Raw genomic sequence first — 26,449 nt, forward strand, 5'->3', positions numbered from 1 at the left:
CACATCCACTGAGGTGGACTTTCTAGGGTCAGTTAGGATTGTAGTTTTGTGGAAGTCCAGAGGAAGTCGACACTCATCCAGACCATCAAAGATGAACACAACCTGGAAGTCTTCAAAGCTGCAGATTCCTGCTTCTTTGGTTTCAGTAAACAAGTGATGAACAAGTCCCACCAAGCTGAACTTTTCCTCTTTCAGCACATTCAGCTCTCTGAAAGTGAATGGAAATATGAACTGGATGTCCTGGTTGGCTTTGTCTTCAGCCCAGTCCAGGGTGTATTTCTGTGTTAAGACTGTTTTCCCAATGCCAGCCACTCCCTTTGTCAGCACTGTTCTGATTGGTTCATCTCTTCCAGGTGAGGCTTTAAAGATGTCTTCTTGTCTGATGGTTGTTTCTGGTCTGTTTGGTTTCCTGGATGCTGTTTCAATCTGTCTGACCTCATGTTCCTCATTGACCTCTGCAGTCCCTCCCTCTGTGATGTAGAGCTCTGTGTAGATCTGATTCAGAAGGGTTGGGTTTCCTGCTTTAGCGATGCCCTCAAACACACACTGGAACTTCTTCTTCAGGGTGCAGATTTATGGTTATGTTGACATACTGTAGGGTTTTCTGAATGAAAAAAATAAATAAATGTAGAATATCAGTTGCAAGTGGAAATTAAGACTTAACTTGTAAAATAATGAATCTTTAAAACATGTTACTCTATCTCTTGAGACATTAGTAAATGTTTCTGTTAGTGTGAATTGTTAAATGTTGTCATTTTTATGCTTACCACCTCTACATTGTTTTAACTCTGTGATGAAAGGAATTCCTTTGTCCCCCTCCCCAGATGCTCGAGGTTCGGGGGGGGGGGGGGGGGGGGGGGGGGGGGGGCTGTAGTGTTTTATTGCAGATACATCCTATCGGGAAGATCTGTTTCTTGTGATGTTACTTCCTGCTTTTATGACCCTTTTGGTCAGTAGGAGGTCACACACAAACACGCACACACACATTCTCACATAACACACACACACATTCTCACAAGCATACAGATGTTCACACATATACATACAATGCCTTGTCTTAGAACCATGTGGGCGTTGCTTTGCTGTGATGTGTATTGTGTGAACTGTTTTCCCAATAAAAGGCAGCGAGAGGAGGCTGGATTTGGGGTCATTTTCGTGGTAGCCACCGACGAGGCCTCCCTTGCAAGTAAATTGATCGATTGCTGTTGCCTTGTTTTTCTTTCTGATGAGGGTCTTAAATGAGTGAGCTGAGTGAGCTGATTGTGAGTTTCTGATGTGTGAAGAAGTTTTAACATGGCACACGTTTGGTTACATGAGAAGAAACTTATTATGTGATGAGACAACAGGGTTATGCTGTATGTTGTGTGTGATTGGATGAATGTTTGAGATTAAACTGGCTGTTCATTTGTCTTTTGTTTCTAAGTTGAGCCTGCCAATTAGGTTTGGTATGATTTATCCCCCTGGCATGAAGAACACGTGTCATGACTTAAACAAGGCCTTTCTTTCATTTGCTTTCCTTTATTTTCTTTCTTTTATTTTGTTACTTTCATGGTGCACTGAAAGTTTTGTTTGATAATTTTTCTGTCATCTAAGCAGATCTAAACGTTGAATAGGAAGAACTACACAACATGTTGTTGCAAAGTGAGTTTCTCCAAAATTAAAATGGGCTCAGGAAAAAGCCACTTATTTGGGAGAATTAGAAAATGAGTTCCTGTCCAAAAGGATTCAATGAGGAAATCCAGTCCAAAGTTCTTCTTTTTCTTTTTGAAGTGTCGTCGGTTTTGCTGAGGGTGGAAACGAAGTGCGACGATAATTTCCACTATCAGCAAAAGAAAGAATCGCTGAGTGAATGAATGAGTGGGAATTTTAAAAAAATTGGGGAACTGATTGACTTGACACCATTGTGTGAAGTCAACCCCCACCTGACAAAGGTGTGGCTGTATCTGTGTGTGTGTCTCTGTTGCAGGAGCAGAAGGACACCACAGGAGGAAACTTGGGTCACATGACTATGTGAACTCTGAAAATTTAACCTTTTTAGTTTAAATTTTTCTGTCTGTGAATTTAACAGGTACCATTCACTACCTTGTGTTGCTCACAGAGATTACTGTGAGAAAGTGTGTATACACCTGCGCAGCGCTAACATTTACATTTCTTTTTACAGCAGATGGTTAATCATGTGATTTGATCATGTGATTTACAGCAGGACACAACTTAATAATGTTTTTCTACCACAGGATTACTGAGATTTTGTATGAAGGAAACTGTAGTTACAGGCCATATGTTGATGATGAAATTACACTGTGTTGTTGAGGAAATGTGAATGTTACAGGGGAGAAGTGAATACAGTGTGATGAGACCAGTGTTGCTTCTTTTTACAGCAGAGTGTTAACTTTATGACCTTTCACAGGGTTACAGGTTGGAGTGAAGCTGCTCCAAGGGGCAAACCCTGGAGATTGTTTTAGGGAGACTGTGCAACATTCTTGTACATGTCTCATTGGGGAGTTGACACATGGCGGAAGCCGTGTAGCGAGAGGAGTGTCATTTTTTTAAATTTGTAGATGTTGTGAGGTGCCATGACGAGAAGGAGTGGCTGAGAGGATCGCCCACAAGATGGAATCTGAGGCCAGGAGAGAGGCTTCAGGAGGATCAGAGATCACCTTCAGCACAGAGAGCTGTGCTACTGGGCTTCCAGGAGATTGTCATGAGGAGACTTTGCACAGCAAAATCTTAAATAAAATGAAAGAGTTTCGACGTTGATGTTGAGGAAGACAACTAATAATAATAATAATGGATTGGATTTATATGGCGCTTTTCAAGGCACTCAAAGCGCTTTACAATGCCACTATTCATTCACTCTCACATTCACACACTGGTGGAGGCAGCTACAGTTGTAGCCCCAGCTGCCCTGGGGCAGACTGACAGAAGCGAGGCTGCCATACCGCGCCATCGGCCCCTCTGGCCAACACCAGTAGGCGGTAGGGTAGAGTGTCTTGCCTAAGGACACAACGACCAGGACAGAGAGCCCAGGGATCGAACCGGCGACCTTCCGGTTACAGATACGCTTCCCAACCCCCTGAGCCACGGTCGCCAACTAAGGTGTACGACGTGCTCTGCCTTAAATCGTCCGCAGCGTTGGAACATGAGAAACTGAGGGATGAAGGGAGCGTGCCAAGCTCCATAAGTGACAGCGCAGAGGAGGTCCAGCGATGGACTTGTGGTTCTGTGAACAGCACAAATGCCAGTGCAGTGGGCGAGACGAGGTGTGACAGCCTCTACAGGGAAACCTGTAGAACACGCCAAACTCCTGAAAAATCTGCTGGAGGCAATAATATTGCCCAGTAGAATTGCCGTTTGTAATTGTGCAGAGCACACATGTGAGGGAAAGATCCAGTTGCATTAGGGAATGCTTTTGCAGATAAGATTGCAAAAGAGGCAGCTTTAGGAGAACATGGTGTTCATATTTTAGCAGTGCAACACCAGCAGACGTTGCCTATTACACGAGATGCACTGGCAGACATGCAGGTCCACTCACCTACTGCTGGAAAACAGTTGTGGCTTACAGAAGGAGCGAGCTTGCAGGATGGTGTTTATTATCTGTGTGTTAAACCAATACTGCCTAAGAATTTGTACAAGACTGCTGCTATTTTGAGCCATGGGCCGTGCCATGTCTCAACAGGAGGGAGATGATGGGAGCAGTAGTTTATACTCTAAGATTTAATACCTTTAAAAAAACTTTTTGCAGGTCATGTATGATATGTTGCAAGCACAAATCTCGGGGTTATTTGAGACCTAAGAGAGGGAAATTCCCTAGACCCAGTCACCCATTTCAAGTTATTTACATGGACTTTATAGAGCAGTCCAACTGTAATAACTATAAGTACTGTTTAGTGATAGTGTGTCCTTTTTTAAAGTGGGTAGAAATCATCCCAACTAGGAAAGCAGATGCCATTTCAGTTGCCAAAGCAATATGTAAGAATATCATCCTGGAACACGGGATTCCAGAGACCATTTATAGTGATGATGGTCCACACTTTGTAAATCAAGTGATTGGATTAATGGCACAGCATCTAGGGATAACACTAAAAACATCATTGTTCATATCACCCACAAAGTGCAGGGTTGGTAGAGAGAACTAATGGAACAGTAAAGTTAAGACTTAGGAAGTCAATGGAAGAGACAGGCAGGACATGGTTAGACTGTATAGAATTAGTTAAGATGTACATGAGGATTACTCCAACAGAGAACGGTCTGACTCTTTGAGATTATATATGGTAGACCATTTAGAGTTCCAGTTTTCTGTAGTGATGACAGAAAAGCAGAAGAGAGAGCACATTAGCAGATTGGATGCTTAAAATGTAAAGAAGTAAAGCATGATGTAAAAGTAAAGTAGTCATGAGAACAAATGATCTGCCAGATGATTCTGTTTCTCTGCAGGAGCAGAGTCTGAAGTCTGGAGATTGGATGATGATAAGGCCATGGAGAGGAAGTGCTGGTCCAGTCCATGATGGGAAGGTCCATATCGGGTGCTGCTGATGACGACCACAGCAGTGAAGATTGCTGGAAGGAACACTTGGATATATCAAGCGCACTGCAAGAAGGTGACACACATCCAGGCCAGCTCGGAGTAAGTGGCAGGAAGACCGGGTACAAAGGAGGGGAAAGCCTCCAGGGCCCCTCGTCTCAATCCGGTGAAGAAACCAACTGAGCCACAGGTACTCATCAGAATGGCTGGGAATGTGCTGTGCGCCTTCTTGAGCCTGTGGACCCAGAGTGGGATGACAGGGAGAGCACTGGAACAGAGCAAACCACACCCAGTGCCTGCATGGGTTTTCAACAACTACTGGTGGCAGTTTAAGAACACAACCGCTCACATAAAGAACGAGACTAATGGTTATGCTTGTGATGCCACTGGCTACACGTTCTTCTGGACTGTGGCCCTATAGCATCACTGAGAGCGAGACAGTTTGTTTGGTTGCTGTAGCAACACATCCAGGAGTAAACATACTTGGAACACTGCCAACTTTTCAACTGCTCTGAACCTGAATGGACGGTTGATTCACCAGTAGCTGGGAAGGTGAACTGCTCTGGTAAGACAGACCTGCTCGTCTGACTCAAAGTATCTGACTCGCTGCAGGACATCGAACAGCTAAACGAACTGGAAACAGGCCAGTTACCTATGTGTATGAAGGACAATGGATTAGTCCAAGTTGGAGAGTTATCATGGAATTTGTGCAACGTCACCTATTCTTTTTTGTCCTCTTCAAGAAGGACGTAAAGAGAGAAGCCTTTTGTCTACATTTACATCATGAACACTTCTCTAAGCTGGTTGAGGTTTTGAGCCAAGAAGATCAAAACACCTTGATCCAATTTCCTTTACAAAGCTTTTTCTGCAGTGACAACAGGACAGGAGAAGAGTTGTAAATGCAGATAATTCACCAGTTGACTCTAACCCCCACAGGACGCCTACAGTGAGAAGATTTGGGGGGTTGATAGGAGTCATAAAGAAGGGTGTTGACCAGGCTGCAGCTTTGAAGTTAGCTGAGAGCCACATGGACAAACAATAAAGTCAACTGATGTGTGTAAATACCTATGTCTGTATACAGTTGGATTGTAGTGACATATGATTTTTGAGAATGATGATTCTTCTTGTTTGACCTGTTGACATTCAGTTGTTTACTTGCAGAAATACATGATGAGTCGCACGACAGGAGTAGATGAGCCACAAGGCTGGATAGCGTGGTTAATGTCTGGTCCTTGGTGGCATCTTCTTTTGAAAATATTAATTCCTGTTTTTGGACTGTTGACATTGATTTGCTTATGTATAGGATGCATTTTACCGTGTATAAGATCAATGCTAACTAAAATGATGTCTAATACATTTGTTAATTATGTACTTTTACAACAACATGAATTGACTGAAATGAATGACATGACAGAAGCCTGTGTGTAAATGACGCCTGCGCTGAAAATGTCAAGCAAGAGGTGCATGGCTGAGAATATACTACATAGGAATAATTTGGAGCATAAAAATAACAAAACAGGAGGGAGATGTTAGAGTGAATTGTTAAATGTTGTCATTTTTATGCTTACCATCTCTACATTGTTTTAACTCTGTGATGAAAGGAATTCTTCTGTCCCCCTCCCCAAATTCTCGAGGTTCTGGGGGGGGCTGTAGTGTTTTATTGCAGATACATCCTATCGGGAAGATCTGTTTCTTGTGATATTGCTTCCTGCTTTTATGATGATGGTCAGTAGGAGGTCACACACACACACACACACACACACATTCTCACAAGCATACAGATGTTCACACATATACATACAATGCCTTGTCTTAGAACCATGTGGGCGTTGCTTTGCTGTGATGTGTATTGTGTGAACTGTTTTCCCAATAAAAGGCAGCGAGAGGAGGCTGGATTTGGGGTCATTTTGTGGAAGCCACCGACGAGGCCTCCCTTGCAAGTAAATTGATCGATCGCTGTTGCCTTGTTTTTCTTTCACGGGAATAAGTCCTGGGGTCAGCGGGGTCTAAGTTCAGACCTAACAGTTTCATTCATCCAGCAGCTTAAATCTTTAGATAAATCCTCTTACTGCTCTGCAGACGGTCAGCCATCTCCTCCTGCCTCATTCTCCTCAGGAAGTCCACTGTGATCTTCACAAATGCCTCTCTGCTGCTCCTCTGCTCATCATCCTCCCTCTGACTCTCTAAGCTTTCTGGGTAACCTGGACTCAGAACCTTCTGGAGCTTCTTCAGCTCGTTCTTCACAAAAGTGATGATGTTGTCCTCCAGCAGCTGGAACAGAATATTTATGAATGAGCCAATCAAACTGAAATCATGGAGCCAAACATCAGATCCATGTTGGAAAATTAGGTGTGGGTTTAAAATTGATTTCCTTATTCAAAATTATTTTATCTGATTTATCCGATATTGATTAAATAAATCCTGAAATCGACTTTTAAATATAAATGTGTTTTGCCAGAATCTCAGCTTCAAACTCACAAAACTATTTTAACAACTGGCCAACAGCTAAAGCGGATTCTGCAAAAACATGTAAAGACAAAGCTGGGATTTCCCCGTTCCCCTGTCGGGTGCTGAAAGCCGACGTCACAGATTCTGAGGCGGCAGATTTCTCCTACTACAATTCACTGAACCAGCAGCAAAAGAATATCAAAACCATGCTTCATTATTCTCTTGAAGACTCGCAGTGACAAAATAATAACTCCTCTCAAATGTGCTAAAGCAAAAGTAATGAGCCTGTTTTTAAAATGTAAGAAGTAGAAAGTACAGATATTTGTTTAACTTCCTAAGACCTGAACTCTTCCACGGCAGCATTTTTTATTTCTCTTTGATATTTGGACATATTGGGACCCGATGAATGTAAAAACAAAGAATTACCAGACTTTTATTTTTACCTGATTTTTGTTTCTAAGAAAAATGAGAGCCACATATGAGGACATTCATTTAAAATTTTGATATAACAGTAGCAGTATAATGTCCTCGTAAGTGGATATCAGGCCCTTGTAGAGCAAAATTGAGTATTTTGGTCTAAATAACTCAAAATGTGATGTCCACATATGTGGACGCAGGTCCTAGGAGGTTAAAAGTGTAGGGAGTTAAAGTAGTCAGAAAAAAAACTACTCAAATAAAGTACAGATACCTGCAAATTGTACTGAAATACAGTAACTAAGTATTTGTACTTCGTTACTTCCCTGCACTACTGACAATCCACTGGTCTACAAAGAGCAGCATGGAGAAGACTGTGAACAGAATAGATGTAAAAGTAGTTGTTGTACATGTACAGACCATAAATATGGAGTCCAGCTGTGTTTGATGCTGCTGGGCAGACTGACCACTGGGAACCTCTGAGCTCTGCTGGTCCACTCTGTGGAGGAACCATGAAGAATTAGTTCAAGCACAGGATAAAGATCCAGAAGTTTCTGCACAAATAACTTCATCTGAATCAAATTTTTAGTCTGTTTTCTATGAACTTTCTTTCAGTCGTGATGTAAGGGATGATGTTGCAGAAACTCAGTGGACACTTTGAAACTTCATTAAAATGAAAAAATCACTCACTGGAAGGAAAAACCATCACCTAATGCTCTCAGGAGGCCAGAAGGTCCCCGAATGTAACTGTGCAATAAATTCATCAAGTGTTTGAAAACTGATGACTTCCTTCTGTTTTCATTCTACACACAAGAAGTTGAGTGCTTTTCTTATTTGTGTGATTTTAGTTTGGAGTTGAGTCTCTGCAATGATCTGGGAGAGGAACAGTAAATAGTATTTAACCCTTATGCCCTCCAACAACTTTGTGCCCTTTCAACATCTCCGTGGTCAAAAGTGTACATGCACAAGGTCTGCAGTAAAATCCTCATAAAACAATATGACACACACACACAGACAATTTGTTCATATTTCACATGTTGTTGTGTTCAAGTGTTGAAATTTTCAGTGTTGGTGCAGTTTTCATTATAAATGTTTCCATTGAAAAATCAGATCGATTTGAAATTTGTTTCACACACACAACCATAAAAGTCACTTCCTGGTGGTCACATGGCTCCATAACATAACAGGAGTCATGTGACAAGAGTTTCATGCTGTGGCCTAAAATGGCAAAATGGTTGAATCTGGTGAAGGACAGTAAAAATGTGAAATATCAATTACTTTTCTTCAATATGAAATGCAGACATTACAGGATGCACGGTTTTATCCAGCAGTGGCAGAGAGATTAAAAAAAAGTAGTTTCACTGGAAGTGAATAGGACATTTTTTGTCCACAAACGTGTCAAGAGGCAACACACAAAAATCAACAATTGCTATCAAACCAGTTTTGTTGCTGATGTTTGACATGTCCAAGACTGTAATCACCACAAATGTCGCATCCCCATATGACTTATGATATGGGAAATAATTAGTTTTTAAAACAAAAATGTCAGTAAATAATAATTCAAATGTTTAAACTGGCAGTTAAAATGGTTAAATGCCAGTTTAAAAGGGTTCCTGAAAGTAATTTAATGTTTGATTATTTTGAAAAGTTGATTAAGTGATATATGAAAAAAAGCAGAAATTTTTTTTGCTGTATGAGGATTTTATGGCAGAATTTGTGTGTGTACATTTTTGTCCACAAAGGTGTCGAAAGAGTGAAAAATGCATCATCAGAGTGTGGATGACACATAAAAAGATACTATATTAGATTTTAAATTTGACTAAAAAGAAGATGTCCTGCAAAACTTCACGTCACAGTATATAAGACAGCCAAAATGATCACCAAATCAAAAAAAAAGTTTAAAAAAGTCAAAATAAATGTCCAAAAATGTCTGAAGAGGCCAATTGGATCCAGCTTATCGCGTTAAATTGCTCAATAATGGAAGAAGATGAGTGTGTTCGGTGTGTATTGGGGATGGGGTTCGTATTGTCACTCCTAGAAGCAGAGCACTGCTCCAAAACCAGAACATTATCCGAGGTCTCCCCTCCACCACCAGAACACCAGCTTTACAAACCAGGTAGATTAGTGTAACACAGGTGATCAATAACTAGTGGTGCAACGGATCACGGTTGATCCGTAATCCGAACCGATCCCACTCCATGGTTCAGCACGTACGTGATCCGAAGATTCGAAAAAGAAGAAAAAAGTTTGTGTATGGTGCGTGTGGTCAGTCTGTCAAACGCTAGCTATGGTCAGCGCTAGCGGTCCAAGTGGAGGAGCAGAGGAGTTTGCAGTATCTAAGCAGCCCTTCGCTGCCCAATCCGACCAGGCTAAAGCTATTACAAAAGCTACTGGGGTGTTTAGCTGCAGACGGGAGGCCGTATTCCGTTGTGCAAAACCAGTGTTGGGACTAACGCGTTATCAAGTAACACGTTACAGTAACTACGTTATTATTGTGGTAACGAGCACAGTAACTAGTTATTATGCCAAAATCAGGAACGCGTTATTCGTTACTGGGATTTAGATAGGGTCGTTATTCGTTACTTCGTGTGGTGGCATCTCGGAGCTTCCACAGATTCAGTAACATTAGCAAGTGGTGGAGGCCAGCAGGTGGAGGAGAGAAAGGGGACACAGAAGGAAGAGAGACCCGAAGTGGCTGCCGGTCTGAGTGTGAACTGAACTTCAGGTAAGAAGTTATGACCTGCAGTCTCTCTGGGTCAGATATAAACCAAGTTTAGGTGGAGTTTATTTTCGTTGTGCTGACTTTTTCCGTACTGCGCGCTAGCTAGCATGACGGAGTTTCTATACAGCTGGGCGGTGCTATGATGTTACTGATGTTGAACTTTATTTTGTTCATAAGGTTAATTATTAGAGTTGCCAACCGTCCAGTAAAACGGAGTCATCTCGTATTCAGAGAAAATATTACGCGTTTCGTGTTGAGGTGAAAAGGAACAGTTTGTCCCGGACTTCAGCTACAATGAAAAAGACACAAAGCTGGAGTTATTCTGTGTCTTTGCTGCACAGCTGCCTCTTCTTCTCTCATCCTCTCCCCTCCCTCTACTGTTTCTACTTCAATCATGAAACTGATCAATGATCAGCTGATCGGCTTTTCTCTCTTGTTTGTTTATCGCCCACTTTGCACCAGAAAGAGGAAACCAGCGGATGTCGCGCTAAACAACAGCAGCACGTTTAAGCTTGATCAGCTGTTGTTAGAATGTATTTAATATTAATTTCTAGTATCAGCTGATGTTTGCTGGAGCCACAGCTGTAAAGCTGCTGGTCATGATGGTTTGGATATGTGGTGAGAGGGAAACATGAAGATGAAACCAGGAGATGTCCTTACTGAACCATCAGAGCTGAACAGGTGATGGAGAAACAGGTTTACCTTTTAGGTGACATGGATGAGTTGAAGTTATGAACTGTTGCTGAGAGACAAATAACACCAGGATCCTTTTTTAGGTAGCTGACAGCTGGTAACTGTGCAGGGGCGGGTCTAGCAAAGTGTTGCCAGGGATCCATGTAGGGCATTAACAGGGAGAGGGGGGCACAGAGAAATACTTTTCTTTCTTATTCTCATTTAAAATGTCTAGCTTTTAAAAAATAATTATCTGAATCTTACAACAAACGATTGATAGATTGATGCATATATACCATCAGAACAGTGTTCATCACTGTCACAACAGTGTTTTCATTCAAAGGCTTTATCATTTTTCCTATAATGGTGGGCCGGTCTCTAGTCAAAATGCCCGGGACGATTTTTTTGTCCCAGTCCAGCCCTGTATGCAGCTCATCTGCAGTCTGGTGTTACCTACATCTTCCTATTCAGAAGGCAGAATTTCCGAGTTCTGAGTACAATCGAAAGCACCACGACTGCAGTTTTTGTGTTGGATGTAAAAGGCGCACATGACGCTGTAACGTAGGCTAGAATCATGGCGGCGGTCAACGACGGTCCAGGCGTGGGATTTCTCTCGTGGAAATGTGCACATTATCTTTTCCTTTCTATTGGTAGGTGGCACAGTGCACTGTGGCAAGTAAGCAAGCTAGAAGACTGGCAAAGTTATGGAAGCAACACATTAACAAGAGAATTCTGAGTAAAACCAAAGTTACTTTCCCTAGTAACTAGTTACTTTGAAAGTAACGAGTAACGTCAAGTAACTGAGTTACTTTTGATAGAAGTAACTAGTAATGTAACTAAGTTACTAATTTAAAGTAACTTACCCAACACTGTGCAAAACAAGGGGTTTAAACTAGTCAACGCATTAGTTGATGCATTGATGCCGTGCAGCCCCACGCACGGGGCGATCTGCGGTAACTAGTTAACGGAGATTTGCCGCGTTAATGCAGTTATGGCATTAACGTCATTTTAACGAGATTTACGCTGACAGCACTAGTTTAAACTATGATGAACGTGCTTGAGCCACGCTATGACATCCCGTTGCGCGTCCACTTCAGTGACAAGATTGCTCCAAGCATGTATGAGCAGGAAATGTTAAAAGTTATGGCTGAGCTGTCCCAGACATCTTCTGTTGCCCTAACTACAAATGGGTGGACCTCCAGGGCAATGGAAAGCTATGTGACCGTGACCGCTCATTATAGCACAGCGGAGTGGTAGATAGAAAGCCCTGTACGGCCCTATATTGCATATTAATTTGTTTTTATATAATTGCGTGGAATTAGTCTTGAGTTGAATGTTTTTTTAATAGGCAAAAAATACTTAAATAAGTAAATGGCGAGTTAAATTTTTGTCTTCTTTTTTTCTGCTGATCCAAACTTTGATCCGATCCGTGGCGAAAAAAACGTGATCTGATCCATACCGTGAGACTTTTGATCCGTTGCACCAATAACTGATGTGTCATTTAGTCAAAAATCACTGAATGAATCCCATCTCTCTGCCCCATTCCTGAAGGCCACCTGCGTAGGCAGCGGACTGTTGATCTTTGCCTATTAGGCGAAAGGACACTTTCTCAGGCTAAACACAGGACACACATGCATGCACGCACACACGCACACTGATACACCCTCACCACCATCCTCCCTTCCCCGAATCAAACGCCTCCTCGCATGCTTACCTCCCACCCGATGTGGGAGATTGCAGTGTCCCAGATGCAGCTGTGCACATTGATGCTTTAGTAAATAATAATCAAAGGAAGAAGAGTTTTACTGGATAAACGAACACATTATCAGAGGTCTCATTAACAGCAGCCAGTATGATCCAGGCTTTAGCTGCTGGGTCTCTGTGTGACCTCTCAGACTGTTTAACAGATCAGACACAAAGAGCATCAGAGCTGTTCTTTAAAGACAAACATGAACCCACTCAGGTCACACTTTCCCCACAGATATGAGCATCACTGTCCTCAAACAGCAAATGACCAAGTCGAACATTTGGATCTTTTCTCTTTCATTGTTTTCTTTTTAATGAATCTTTGTAACAATCTGAGGATGTTTCAGGTCATATTTATCCAGGAAACACAAACATGTAAAGGAGTCATCACAGCTCTCTGACCTTGTTGCTCCAGGTTCAGCACTGAAGAATGGAGATTCATCTTTGGACATGTCACTCCTCACACTCCAGCTGGGTCCTGCAGAATGTGACCTCTGACCTCTGCAGACACAAACATGATTGAAGCAGACTGCAGATGATGCAGCTGTTTCCTGTCAGTAACATCCTCTTAGATTAGAGTTCAGCTTTTTACAGGAAAACTGGACAAAACTGATTTTGGTTACAAACTCATTTTCATTTCGTCTCAGCTCACAAACACAGTCAGACAATCAACCAGAGCCAACACTGATTATAATGTCAGTGCAGAATTATTTCTCAGTGAGTTCAGCTCTCTGACCTCGTTGGTCCAGGTTCAGCACTGAAGTCTGGATTGTTTCCTTTGGACCGGTCACTCCTCACAGACGGACAGCTGGACCCTGCAGACTCTGCTCTGTCCTCCTCTTCCTCCATCATCATCTTCTTGTGGACTTCAGTCAGTCTGAGAGGTAAACCACAAACACTCAGTGAGTTCACATTAACAGAAGTAACTGAATTACAGTCGCTGACCTCTGACCTGTCATATAACCTAGAAACCAGGTCACATGATCCACATCAGGGATCTGAGAAACCTGATCTCACCTGCTGACTCTGAAATTTAAGACCTTCCAACAACAAACCAAAAAAGCAACACATGGACAGAACATTAGGAACAGCTCTGAGTACGATACAGTCAGCTCTCTGTAAACTCCGACCTCAGCATCAAACTGCATTAAAGCTCTTTTATGGTCACTCAGACACTTTAGGACCACATGATGTTCATGCATGATATCTGTGACTGTCAGAGTTCAACATGTGAACTTCATACATGTAACATGTTCTTGTGTTCATGTAACAGTCCTTTATCTTTGAAACGCTTCAGTGTGCAGTAATTTGTGCTTCAGTTCACAGCAGGATGTGTTTGAAGCACTAAAGCGTTCACAGGTTTAGTGTGCTCCACTTTTACAGGGAGAAACATACAGCACCGTCCAAAGTGGAGCACACACTTGATTTTACAAACCCTATAAAACATCGACGTACCACCGTGCCTAAAAACCTGCATTCTACCTGAAGGCCAACAGGATGCATCTGGTTCATCCATCCATTCGCTTCCGCTCATCCTTTTCAGGGTCGCGGGGGGCGCTGGAGCCTATCCCAGCTGTCATAGGGCGAGAGGCGGGGTACACCCTGGACAGGTCGCCAGTCTGTCACAGGGCCAACACACAGGGACAGACAACCATTCGCACTCACATTCACTCGCACATTCACACCTAGTGACAATTTGGATTATCCAATTAACCTATCCCCACAAGCTGCATGTCTTTGGACGGTGGGAGGAAGCCGGAGTACCTGAAGGGAACCCACGCAAACACGGGGAGAACATGCAAACTCCACACAGAAAGACCTGATGGTGGAATTGAACTCAGGACCTTCTTGCTGTGCGGCAACAGTGCTAACCACCGTGCTGCTCTGGTTCAACAAAGATTCATTTAGAAGTTCAAGGGAAACAGGATTTCTTTCCTGACCACTTTGCTGCTGAACTGTTTGTCTTAGTCACTCAGTTTGGTCACACTCTAACAGAAAATTAAATCCTTGGATGCATTAGTACGTTCCAAAGTCTTCATGTTTCCTGTTGAACATCAGTAATAAACACAGGTTCTTACATTTATTATTTTTTTCTTTCTCACTTTACTTTTTGGATGTAAACAATTTTTTTGTTGTTGTGTGAGCATTAATGTAGAAATGATCCCACACCAAAACGGGAAGACTCTGAGAAGATCAGCTCTCAGACTGTGCTCCACTATTAACAAAAGAGCAAAGATGAGTTTTCTTTACGTAAAATAAATAGTAAAGGAAAACACTAACAATAAAACTACCAGCCTATAAATATTTGATAATCCTGCTGGGATTGTCACGTAAATCAGTTTTTACATTTGAATCTGGCAGAGAGCATCTATTGTTTTATTTACAGTGAAAAGAATATTAATAAAAATATTTATACAAGAAAGAAAAATAAATGAATAAATAATAAATAAAATGATGAAGCTAAATGAAGTCTTTGTATTTACTGCGTTACAGTCAGTGCTTCTTCTTCTTCACTTTCATATTTTAAAAAGTGAGATAACAATGCTTCAGACTGATACAACAGCTACATGCTAACTGTTATTCCTATTCAAATATCGTATTAAAATTATTATTACATACTGACCGCACATTACTGTAACATTAATGCTTTGAGATAAAACACTAAATGTATTTAAACAGGTTAAAATAAACACCTGATTTATTCTATTTAAATATAGACTGTGATATAAAATCATCTTTAAATGTTTTGAGCGGCCGGCCCGGGTTCAGGTCCGACCCACGGCCGTTTGCCACATGTCTTTCCCTTTTCTGTCAGTCTTCTCTGTAACTATCTAATAAAATGTATTTAAAAATGTTCTCAGTGACTAAAAGTCTGAGTGACATGACTCTGCTCTCTGTGGGAAACAGTCAATGCCACTTCCTGTTGGAGAAAAGTCAACAGGACCTTATTTTCCTGTTCACACATAAAAACAGGAACGCATGAAGAAAGAATGTAAGTCATTTATGTTAAAAACGTCAACTGACTCAGTAAAGTGTGATTCACAATCAAAATATGATTTAATCAATGATTTATGGAAACGAGAAAAATGTTATTTTAGAGAAGACAAACTGAATCAGTCCAACATTTTCATAGATCCTGATCACTGTGCAAACTTTGTGTCATGGTCCTGGGCCATGTTGGCCCAGTACTCTTAGTTTTTGTGTGTTTTGTATTTTGTTCTTTATTTATGCCGTGGTTCCTCGGTTGTTCAGTTAAGATGTTCCTTATTTGGTTACCTCCTGTGTATCTGTGAACCCCCGTTTCCCCTCCTTGTGTTTTATTCCATGTTTTCCCCAGCCCGTTATGTCCGCGCTCTCTGGGCTCTCTCTCCTCCTGTCTGAACCTCTGTGTACTTCCTGTTTTACTTTGACAGTCTCTCGTCAGTATGTGTCATGTTGTGTTCACTGCTGCCCTGTCTCATTACGATTATCTGTGTCAGCTGTTCCCCGTGTGCTCCCACTTCCCTCGTTAACCCTCTGTGTATTCATGTGCATGTCTCCCTCAGTTCAGTGTCGCGTCGTCAGTGTCTCCTGAGTTCAGTTCCTGTCTCCGTGAGTTTTGCGTTTGGGGCCTCATCTGCCTTCACATAACTTTATTGAGTAGAAACAGATTTTTTTTGTTTCATTTCCCTTCGAAATGGTCAGACTGGTTCAGTGTGAAGCTCACTGAGGCCACCTACTGGAAATGACACTACGAATGTGAACATACCAATACCAGCTCAGCTCTGACATCCTGTTTACTTTGAGTGGAACAAAACCTTTTTATACTACAAACATTTGCAGTCAGTTTCTCTGTTTCCAGTCTGTAGATCCAGTCACACTTTCTACCTTCACCTGTGCAGTAAAGCCTGAGAGCAGAGCTGAAACCAAGCGTCCAATCAGTGAGCAGCAACCATCCTGTGATGAAAGCTTTATTTCACTGAATGTTTCTTCAAAGCTCATTTCAACCTGTTGAAGTCATGAATGAAAGTGCAGACTGAGAGTGGATCACATGATGTTTGAGGTGTGTCATGTGACATGTTCAGTATTGTCACACATGTCTAGATTGTCCCTGATATCATAGCTGCTCAAACACTGATGATGATATTTGAAGAATTATTACTGATGGCAGCAAAGTTTGAATGGAGCTCTCTGTCTGTGCTGATTTGTCGCCCTCTGGAGGTGAAAGCACAAACTGCATGATGTCACTGTAACCACCACAGAGACAGGAAGTGTTTTTATGACTGAAACACTGATTACTGGGGAAATGTGATCAAATATCCATTTGATTCTGGCTGCTGTATTTTTTTAAACAGCTGGAAAAAAACTCATGCAGAGAAAGATTATTTTTTATAACCCATCAGATAATCTTGTGTCTTAATGACAAAATTGATCAGCCTGATAATTCACACGTTTGGTATTTTTACCAGCTTTTCTTCCTGCCTTCAAATAAACTTTATTAGCACAGCAGCCTTTTTCCAGCCAAGCATTTAAAGCTCACACACATCCATTCAGAGCTTCTAACACTAAATACTGCACACAGATTTCCTCTTACACCATCACTCACCTTGATTCTGGATCATGTGTGAACATCTTCATATGTTTCTAATGTTACATTGGATTTTTTGGAAAATCAGCTGCTGATTTTTTCAGATTAACTGACACATTATTTTTGACAAAGACTTTGATGCAGGTTTACCTGGTAATGATACAACAGCCTCTCTTCATTTCATGGATGAAGAGAGGAACATCAACCAGACACAACAAGGTAACACACGTTGCCTAACGTAGATATTAACAAGAACTCTTAGAGAAAAATATTTTGAGTTTCTTTGGACGTCTCTACGTGAGCCTGAAATGACTGTTTACACCTCGTCAGGAACAACACTGATGAAGTGAGTGAGGTAATCTCTTCCCTGACCACCTCTGACTCGAGACTGACTTTCATTTGACTTCTTATGGAATGACATTAATGTCAACAGCTCCATTGGAGAAAAAAACAAAAGTCCGTTAAATTACATACTAAACTAGACTCAATTAAAACAAATGACATACTTTTAATCACATATCACTTTGGAAACATTGAAAAATAGATTTTTTAATTTTAATTTTATTTTCTGACAATATTTACTTTTGCTCCCTACATTTTAAACAAATATCTGCACCTTACATCTTCAAAGAACGGCCGTTGCTTTAACATTAATTTGAGGTGAGTCGATGTTATTGATGGTCCTACTGTGAGGAGTCTAAATGTTGGACATGTTTTACAGGATAAAGGAACTCCTCACTCAGTGACTTCCTTTCAGATGCAGATGAGAGACCAGGAAACACCATCAAGCAGATCATTTAAATGAGACAGCAAAGGGACATCAAAGACTTCATGTTGCTAACAGCTCACCTCTCTGCAGCAGACACAGGCCGGACTTTAAAATTAATGGGACGATCTTCAGACTGGTCACTCTTACAGGACACACAGCTGGGTCCAGGTGCATGTTTGTGTTTAGTTCCTCTGATTAAAATAGTTAAAAACAGACAATTCTGTCACAAAATGCATCTTAAAACCAGATAAACTGACAGTTACAGCTGAGCCCTTAGAGACACTGCTCTCCTACAGAGATGCTTTTTAAAAACCAGGAAACATCAAAATCATTTAAATCAAAGACTTCATGTTACTAACAGCTCACCTCTCTGCAGCAGAGACTTTTAAATTAATGGGACAATCTGCAGACCAGTCACTCTGTAAGGACACAGAGCTGGGTGGAGGTCCAGGCTGGTTCCTGTGAATAATGATGCAGCAGTGATGTGAGTGCTGAGCTGTGACATGGAGAAGAGTCATGGACAGTTAGAGATGGTCGTCTCACCTCTGAGCTTTGGTCTGGCTCTTTCTGGCTCTTTTAGAGGGAGGGGCTCCCTCCTCTCTGACCTCACACTGATCCATGCTGCTCAGCTCACACACACTTTCTACCTGCAGAGGAAACACAAATCATTCATGTGCACATGTTTGCCAACATTTACAAATATGTGCAGGGATTTGTGTGAAACCTCTGAGGACTCACCAAGTCCTGTTTCGATCCACACAACACAAAAAAATCCGAAAACACTAAAACTATTTTACAAACGCACACATCCTAACGTGAGTAAACACTGATGATTTACCAAGTTCATCAGTGGCACTCATACACACGTGTCTTTACTATCGACCAGACTCGCGCACGCAGGACATTCTAGCAGGTTCAGCACTGACACGTTCTCTAATGAAATCTTTTACCGGGTTGGGAGTGTCTCCCTGTCGCCATGGTTACTCTCTGTCCTCCGTATTACAGTGAGCGGTGCTTTTATTTTCCCTGGTAGCCTTTCTATTGTCTCATCAACTTATGGTGCGCCATTTCCCGTTTTGTTGTTCTCAATAAAGTTTGAAAAAAGAGAGAAGCTGTGCTGCTGTTCAGCGCTGACGTCACTGTGAGCAGCTGCATGACTTCATGAATCAGTGTGAGAGACGTAATGACCTGTGGAGCAATGCGTGTTTCCAGATGCATGAACACAGATTTACTTATTCATCCGAGAATACTGAACAAACATCCGGCGACTACGGAGCCCCGCAGGGGACATGGGAGAAAAAAAATTAGGGAGAAAAAAAAATTAAGACGGACTTTTGCGAGATCTCGCAAAACAAACTCGAGATCTCGCAAAAGTATTGCGAGAGCTCGCAAAAGTTTTAGCCGCATTCTTCGGAGGCCGCCAGCTCGAAGCCGACCGGGAGGTCGAGGCACGATGTGCCGGGAAAGCGGTGTTCCTCCCGGCTTTAGTAGGTCTCGACCTCCCGTTAGCTTCGAGCTAGTGGGTGTCAGATCTCCAAAAACGTCGGAGCACTTTTGCAAATATGTGATGTCTTGTAAACCGAGCAGGTATCTGACGTTTACACAACTACATTCACGCCTCAAAATATCTTAAAAGTGTATTTTGTGACCCAGAAAGAGTAATATTACAACTAAGTAGCTGCCGCCATTGTTGGAATTCAACTTTCGCGAGAAAGTTTTGCGAGATTTCGCAAAAGTCCGTCTTAATTTTTTTTTCTCCCTAATTTTTTTTCTCCCATGTCCCCTGGGGGGCTCCGTAGGCGACAGCCTCAAACACGGAGACTAACGGAAAACTTTTCTTCTTCTCTTCAAAGTAAAGCAACAGAAGAGCGAGCAGAGCAAGAAATGGCATCTACAGACCAAATATTCGCTGCGTATTTTCTGTTTGTCGCAGAAACATCTGTTTCCACGTCACTTACCGGGCCTCGGTCGGCCTCGTTGGTCCAGCTGTGAGTCCGTTACCGTGAACTATGGAGCGGCAGATTCGTGCTAAGCTGCACACAGCTGATGTTAGCCAGGAAACATTACAGACTTTAATGGAGAGACCGGAAATACAAACACACACAGCTTCTTGTGTGAAGAAATCAAACATGAACATTTACATTACCGGACAACGGCGATCAGCAAACTATGAGCTCAGAAAAAAGGGAAGTTTGAGCAGGAAGGAAACGCACAGAGAGGCGTTTGAGGACAACTTCAAAATAAGGACCATCGAAACACTGTGTGCTGCGTTCAGGTGCACCTCGGAAACTCCCTCCTCTCTGGCAGGCTGTGATTTATTTCTGCTTCCTGTTTGAAGGACAAACATCCGTCATCACTTTGTTGTTCTTCTTCCTGCAGCGTTTGAATATTTCAGCACTTAACTGATGATTATATTTGAAGAATTATTACTGATGGCAGCACAGTTTGAATGGAGCTCTCTGTCTGTGCTGATTTGTCGCCCTCTGGAGGTCAAAGCACAAACTGCATGATGTCACTGTAACCACCACAGTGACAGGAAGTGTTTTTATGACTGAAACACTGAAATGATGCTAACGGCTGTCGTTAGGCTCACTGACAGCAGTGCTGATGTGTTCATGTCAAACACTGGATCAGGTCAGACTCCTTCATCCTTTTCCAACATGCGGCTACCCTCAGACTCACAGGAGCTCTGACCTTTGACCTCCTAACACTAACCATTTTAGTCTCTTTGCATCTTTACATGCAAATCCATCCAAACTGTAGCCGAGCAAAAGAAACTGGAAGTTGTTCTATGAATGATGTTCATACCAGAGTTTCTGTTTCCAGCTCAGACGTGTTAAAAGCTGCTGCTGTGCTACATTTGTCATTTCCTGCTTTCACTACCATCCATGTCAAAGCACTGAAGTCATCTTATCACTTTAATGCAGTAAAACAGGAGCTGTAATTCTGACATTTATTTACTGTCATCACAAACACACACAGCTGGATTAGCACCAGACAAAGGGCTGAAAAGCTGAAAATCAGCATTTGATTATTATTATTATATATCCTGTTTATATGGATGCACTTTTCTATCTGTCAGTGCTGAAGCAGATGTCACTGATCACATGACTCTGAGGGATGTTTCCAGCACCTCGCTGAATCTGAGCCATGAAGATTTAAGGCTCAGCTCTGAAGGCAAAGCAGGTCTGAGGCTGTGTTAGTGAGCTGTACCTAATAAAGTGGCAGCAAGGACTCAGTCAGTAATGATCAGAGCCAGCAGGGGGCAGCACAGAGAGGCGCTGCCAGAGAAGCAGGCTGACATCAGACTGGTCATATTCCATCATCTATACCTGAAATAATCACCAAACACACGCAGAGCAGAAACATGTGGAAACATCTGGAGCTCAGTCTCAGTTTGATCCCTCAGAGGTTTACCTCAGTCCTGCTCCTCTGCTTCCTGTTTACAGCGCACACATCATGCTGTGTACTGAGAGTCATGTGGTCAAAGTGAGGCCCTGGTACTCTGACAGAGAGCGAGCACAGTTATCCTAATGTGTGACATCACTTCTAACCAGAGAGCATTCAGCTTTCACAGCAGCCAACATCCTGTCACACTGAGCATGTGCAAACACAGCAGCCAACATCCTGTCACACTGAGCATGTGCAAACACAGCAGCCAACATCCTGTCACACTGAGCATGTGCAAACACAGCAGCCAACATCCTGTCACACTGAGCATGTGCAAACACAGCTGCCAACAACATCCTGTCACACTGAGCATGTGCAAACACAGCTGCCAACAACATCCTGTCACACTGAGCATGTGCAAACACAGCAGCCAACATCCTCTCACACTGAGCATGTGCAAACACAGCTGCCAACAACATCCTGTCACACTGAGCATGTGCAAACACAGCTGCCAACATCCTGTCACACTGAGCATGTGCAAACACAGCAGCCAACATCCTGTCACACTGAGCATGTGCAAACGCAGCAGCCAACATCCTGTCACACTGAGCATGTGCAAACACAGCTGCCAACAACATCCTGTCACACTGAGCATGTGCAAACACAGCAGCCAACATCCTCTCACACTGAGCATGTGCAAACACAGCTGCCAACAACATCCTGTCACACTGAGCATGTGCAAACACAGCTGCCAACAACATCCTGTCACACTGAGCATGTGCAAACACAGCAGCCAACAGCATCTGTCACACTGAGCATGTGCAAACACAGCAGCCAACATCCTGTCACACTGAGCATGTGCAAACACAGCTGCCAACAACATCCTGTCACACTGAGCATGTGCAAACACAGCAGCCAACATCCTCTCACACTGAGCATGTGCAAACACAGCTGCCAACAACATCCTGTCACACTGAGCATGTGCAAACACAGCTGCCAACAACATCCTGTCACACTGAGCATGTGCAAACACAGCTGCCAACATCCTGTCACACTGAGCATGTGCAAACACAGCTGCCAACAACATCTGTCACACTGAGCATGTGCAAACACAGCTCTCAGCTTCCATCACTCACAAGCTCAACCCTCCACTTAAAAGCCCAGAACAAAGCTTGTGAGCAACACAGCACAGACAGAGGTGATGTTCATGCTCTGTTTCTGGAAGGACAGAGGGACCCTGTTAGAGGACAGATGTTGCACATGTGTGTGTGAAGCTTCACTTACTGTGTGTGCGGCTGACAGGATGGAAATGTTCCACTGCTGCAGTCAGAGCACTCAATGCGTGTAGAGGCTGTTCCTATGACAACAACAACATCACATCAACATCTGTGGATCAGTGCGACAGACTGACACCTTCTGCCCTCACACCAAAGACAGACACAAAGAAGATTTGCTGTGCACACAAACAGCAACACAAAGACTCAATCAGGACCTGCTGATAGTTCAGTGTTTGTCTGTGATATCTCTCACACTGCGTCCAAACATGGCTCTGTTTTACCCCGAGCTGCTCAGTGCACACACAAACCTGGGGGACCACCCGGCCCATCAGCCATCAAATTCACTCCAAAAACAGAAAAGTCGTCTGACTCTCAGACTGAGTCTGAGTCCGAGTAAAGTTCACGTGCTGACATACAATGTTGGGGTTGTCACTCAAACACAGTAATGTATCACACATACTTTCATACTGTTCTTAAAAGTAATGCATTATCTTCATCAGTTACTGGTTGAAGAAAGTCCTCTCCCCTGAAGCCGACCTTGCTGAGCCTGGTTAGTGAACCGAATCAGTGCTTCTTCCATGTTTGTTGCAGCCTCTAACATGACGACATGTTCAGCAGATGTCTCTGATATGGAGAACACACTTCAACATCTGCAGCAGATTTGGGATTTCTGTGTCTTTGATGTTGCTTGATAATCTTGTGAGAAGTGTTTGATGAAGCAAACACAGACAGTAGATACAGAAGCCCTGAGAACAGAGTGGAGGTTAACCCAAAGACACAAGCACAGCTTTATTTACACAGCACCAAATCACAACAACAGTCGACTCAAGGCGCTTCATATCGTACAGTCGACCCTACAATAAACCATACAGAGAAAAACCCAACGATCAGGCTACTAGTTACTGAAAAACTGCTTGTGCTTAAAGTGCTTTGGCACTCTTTGGCAATATTGTAGACAATGTTAAACTTATTCATCACATCGGCCTCTGACGACCTGTTTGCTGCTGCCTGCCATCTCACTGCGTCCTGTCGGCGCTCTGTGTCCACGTCTTTGTGTGGAATCTGTTTACCTGCTCTCATTTACTGTTTTTGTCACGGTTGATGATGGCCAACCGTGGGGATGCGAGGAAGGAGGACCCAAATGCTGGACTCTTTGATGAAGACAGTGCGTTTATTTACAGTGAGGTAAATAACCAGTACACAATAAATCCCCGTAGCTCCCTGGACTCGCGTGTCATGTCTCACTCAAACGTCTGTGCTCTCCGCTCCCGTGTTTCCTGTGCATGCTGTGCTGTTCTGCTCCACCTGCAGGGAAACAACAGAGGCAGCCATCAAACACAACTCCCACGGGCATACACGACCTGCACGACACTGCACTAGACACCAGAGGTGTGGACTCGAGTCACATGACTTGGGCACTCGAGTCATTCATTTTATGACTTTAGACTTGACTTGAAAAAAGGTTGTAAGACTTGTGACTTGACTTGAACCTGTTTACTTGAAAAGACTTGATATTTTACCCAAATCTAAAGTTTAACATACATATTATATAAAAAGTGCGGACCATTAATTCTCTTCATTCATTCATTCATTCTTACCACACTCCGTACGTATGTGAGCGTGAGCTGTAGCACAGCCAATCAAATTAACCAGATTTTAAAAAAACGCTCGAGCCAAAAATGCTCCCAAGAGTAATTTCTTTCAGGTACATAAACTACGAAGTAGTCAACAAAAAACAAAATGCAACATACAAAACATGCAAGAAGAGAATCACAGACGGCGATGGAACAACTTCCAACTTGGTCCGACATTTGAAGTTGCATAAAGAACGGTAGGTGCTGCCTTTTTTTGCTACGACGAGATAGCGACTTAGCTAACTTCATCTTATTAGCAGATGTTCTCCGGGCTACGTTGATGACACTGTTTGGCTTTAACATGTATGATATGTTTGTCATGCTATTTTAAATCCGGTCCTACGAGCGCATCCAACAATAACATGCAACTTGTTAGCTCAGAATTGAGTTGAATGGTGAGCAGGGTCCGTTTCAGAAAGTGGGTTTTGTAGCTGTACTCAGGGAGGAGAGTTTCTCTCCGTCTCCTCCCCATCATGGTTTAGACTGACAAATATTTATTTTGCATAATGTCTGAGCCAGGGAAATGTTTTTTGGTTAGAAAATCTGGCCCACCTCAGTGTGTAATTGAGTAGTCCTGCTATACATGGCCCTTTTTCTTCTGTCATTTATGTCAATACATCAAATAAAATACTTTGATCTTATGTTATTAGCTGTTGTTTATTTGCAAAGGTCAGTTATTCTTAACAGGGAGTCTAAACATTGCTTATTAGAACTGTATGCAGAGTTTTGACAAAAGTGTTTTAATAAATAATTTTTATATTTTTTTATTTATATTTTTATTGTCTCAAAACTATGAGGGTTTAAGTGTTAATAGTTATTTAGTAATATCAGGAACAACTTAAATCCATGAATGGCTGTAATGGAATTTCTGACATGAGTCTAAGATGCTTACCTCTCTCAGATTTGAAGAATACCAGATGAAAAAGAGGATCACAAATGAACCTCAACAGCCTTCCATATCACAGTTTATGGACACTTGTGCCGGACAGTACAGCATGACTCATCCACAGCAGAAAGCTATCACGAATGCATTATTAAGTGACTTGATTATTGGTTGCAACCTGCCCCTTTCTATTGTGGAAAACAAGAATTTTCGGCACTTTCTGACGGTAGTTGACAGAAAATACAGCTCGGTATGTCGCAGAACAATTATATCAAAAACAGAACCTCGCTGCTGAGAAACGTTCAATGTTAAAAACTCAGTTGAGCGAGATCATGTTTCAGTCACTGTGGACATTTGGTCAGACCGAAGGATGAGGGGTTTCCTTGGTATCACTGTGCACTGGATACAGAAAGAGACAGAGAGGATGCAGCTGAAATCCAAACTGCTGGCCTTTGACCGCTTCAAAGGATTACACACTGGTGAAAGAATCTGTGAGAGATTTGAAGCTATATGTGTCGAATACAACATCAAAGATAAACTAGACTATATTATTAGTGACAATGCTGCCAATATGCAGAAAGCATTCACTGTGTGCTCCCCCACTGAGCAAGCTGAGGAACATGATGATGATGGTGATCATCTTGACGACCCAGAGCTCTGGCACGACTTAACCTTGGAAGATCAGGAAACAGTAGGTGCTGCTGTGGCAAAGACACAGCGCCTGCAGTGTTTTGCGCACACACTTCAGCTGGTGGTGAGAGATGGTTTGTCAGAGACCAAAGTGGCATCTCCTTCACTTTCAAAGTCATCTAAGCTCAGCTCTCTACTGCACACAAGCACAACATTCAAAGATGTGTTTGAAGCTGAATTTGGTGAACAGAAAGCGATCCCTGCAGCTGTAATCAGAAGATGGAATTCAACAGTGAGACAAGTGAAGGCACTTCTCCAATGTGAACATCTAAAACTCTGTGCTGTTCTTGAAATGGCTGGGCACAAGGAGTTATTATTCACAACACGAGAGCGGAACCTGCTGAAGGAGATGGTGGACATCTTGAAGCCTTTTGGTGCCTTTTTAGGCGTGGCCAGTCCTCCAGCAGGGCCCCACCCATCCTACAGCCACACCCGCAGACACACACATACACATGCATATACATGCAACATGTGGAACGCAGACGTGACAGCATAGTGCAGAAGAAACGCACATCAAATAATAATAATAATAATAATAATGATAAAAATAATGATAATAATAATAATAATAATAATAATAATAATAATAATAATAATAATAATAATAATAAAAAAATAATAATGATAATAATAATAATAATAATAATAATAATAATAATAATAATGATAATAATAATAATAATATATTATAATAATAATGATAACAATAATAATA

General features: G+C 42.3%; 1 protein-coding gene across 4 annotated transcripts; it reads right to left on the reverse strand.

Moving 5' to 3' along the window:
* Positions 1-461: 461 nt before the first annotated feature.
* LOC120715245 lies at positions 462-19,196 on the reverse strand. Of its 4 annotated transcripts, XM_040002101.1 has the most exons (8): positions 18,404-19,195; positions 18,227-18,319; positions 17,941-18,051; positions 13,261-13,401; positions 12,927-13,025; positions 7,805-7,883; positions 6,592-6,793; positions 462-604 (listed from the first exon to the last, which is right to left on the reverse strand). In XM_040002101.1, the coding sequence occupies exons 1-8, from the start codon at positions 18,478-18,480 to the stop codon at positions 561-563; spliced, it is 846 nt and encodes a 281-aa protein (XP_039858035.1). In that variant the 5' UTR covers positions 18,481-19,195; the 3' UTR covers positions 462-560. The 4 variants fall into 4 exon arrangements, with proteins under 4 accessions (XP_039858035.1, XP_039858037.1, XP_039858038.1 ...); XM_040002103.1 differs by lacking the exon at positions 17,941-18,051 and having other exon boundaries at positions 18,404-19,196; XM_040002104.1 differs by lacking the exon at positions 13,261-13,401 and having other exon boundaries at positions 18,404-19,194.
* Positions 19,197-26,449: the final 7,253 nt, after the last annotated feature.

The sequence above is a fragment of the Simochromis diagramma genome, unplaced genomic scaffold (genome assembly GCF_900408965.1).
Source record: "Simochromis diagramma unplaced genomic scaffold, fSimDia1.1 OVJJ01000376.1, whole genome shotgun sequence".
Taxonomy (NCBI): Eukaryota; Metazoa; Chordata; class Actinopteri; order Cichliformes; family Cichlidae; genus Simochromis; species Simochromis diagramma.

Coding starts and splice junctions, on each gene's coding strand:
- LOC120715245 (XM_040002101.1), bottom strand. CDS start 18,480: ATGGATCAGTGTGAGGTCAGAGAGGAGGGAGCCCCTCCCTCTAAAAGA. Junction 18,320..18,403: donor AGCCAGACCAAAGCTCAGAG/GTGAGACGACCA, acceptor CATTATTCACAG/GAACCAGCCTGGACCTCCAC. Junction 605..6,591: donor GGCTGACCGTCTGCAGAGCA/GTAAGAGGATTT, acceptor TTTTTCATTCAG/AAAACCCTACAGTATGTCAA.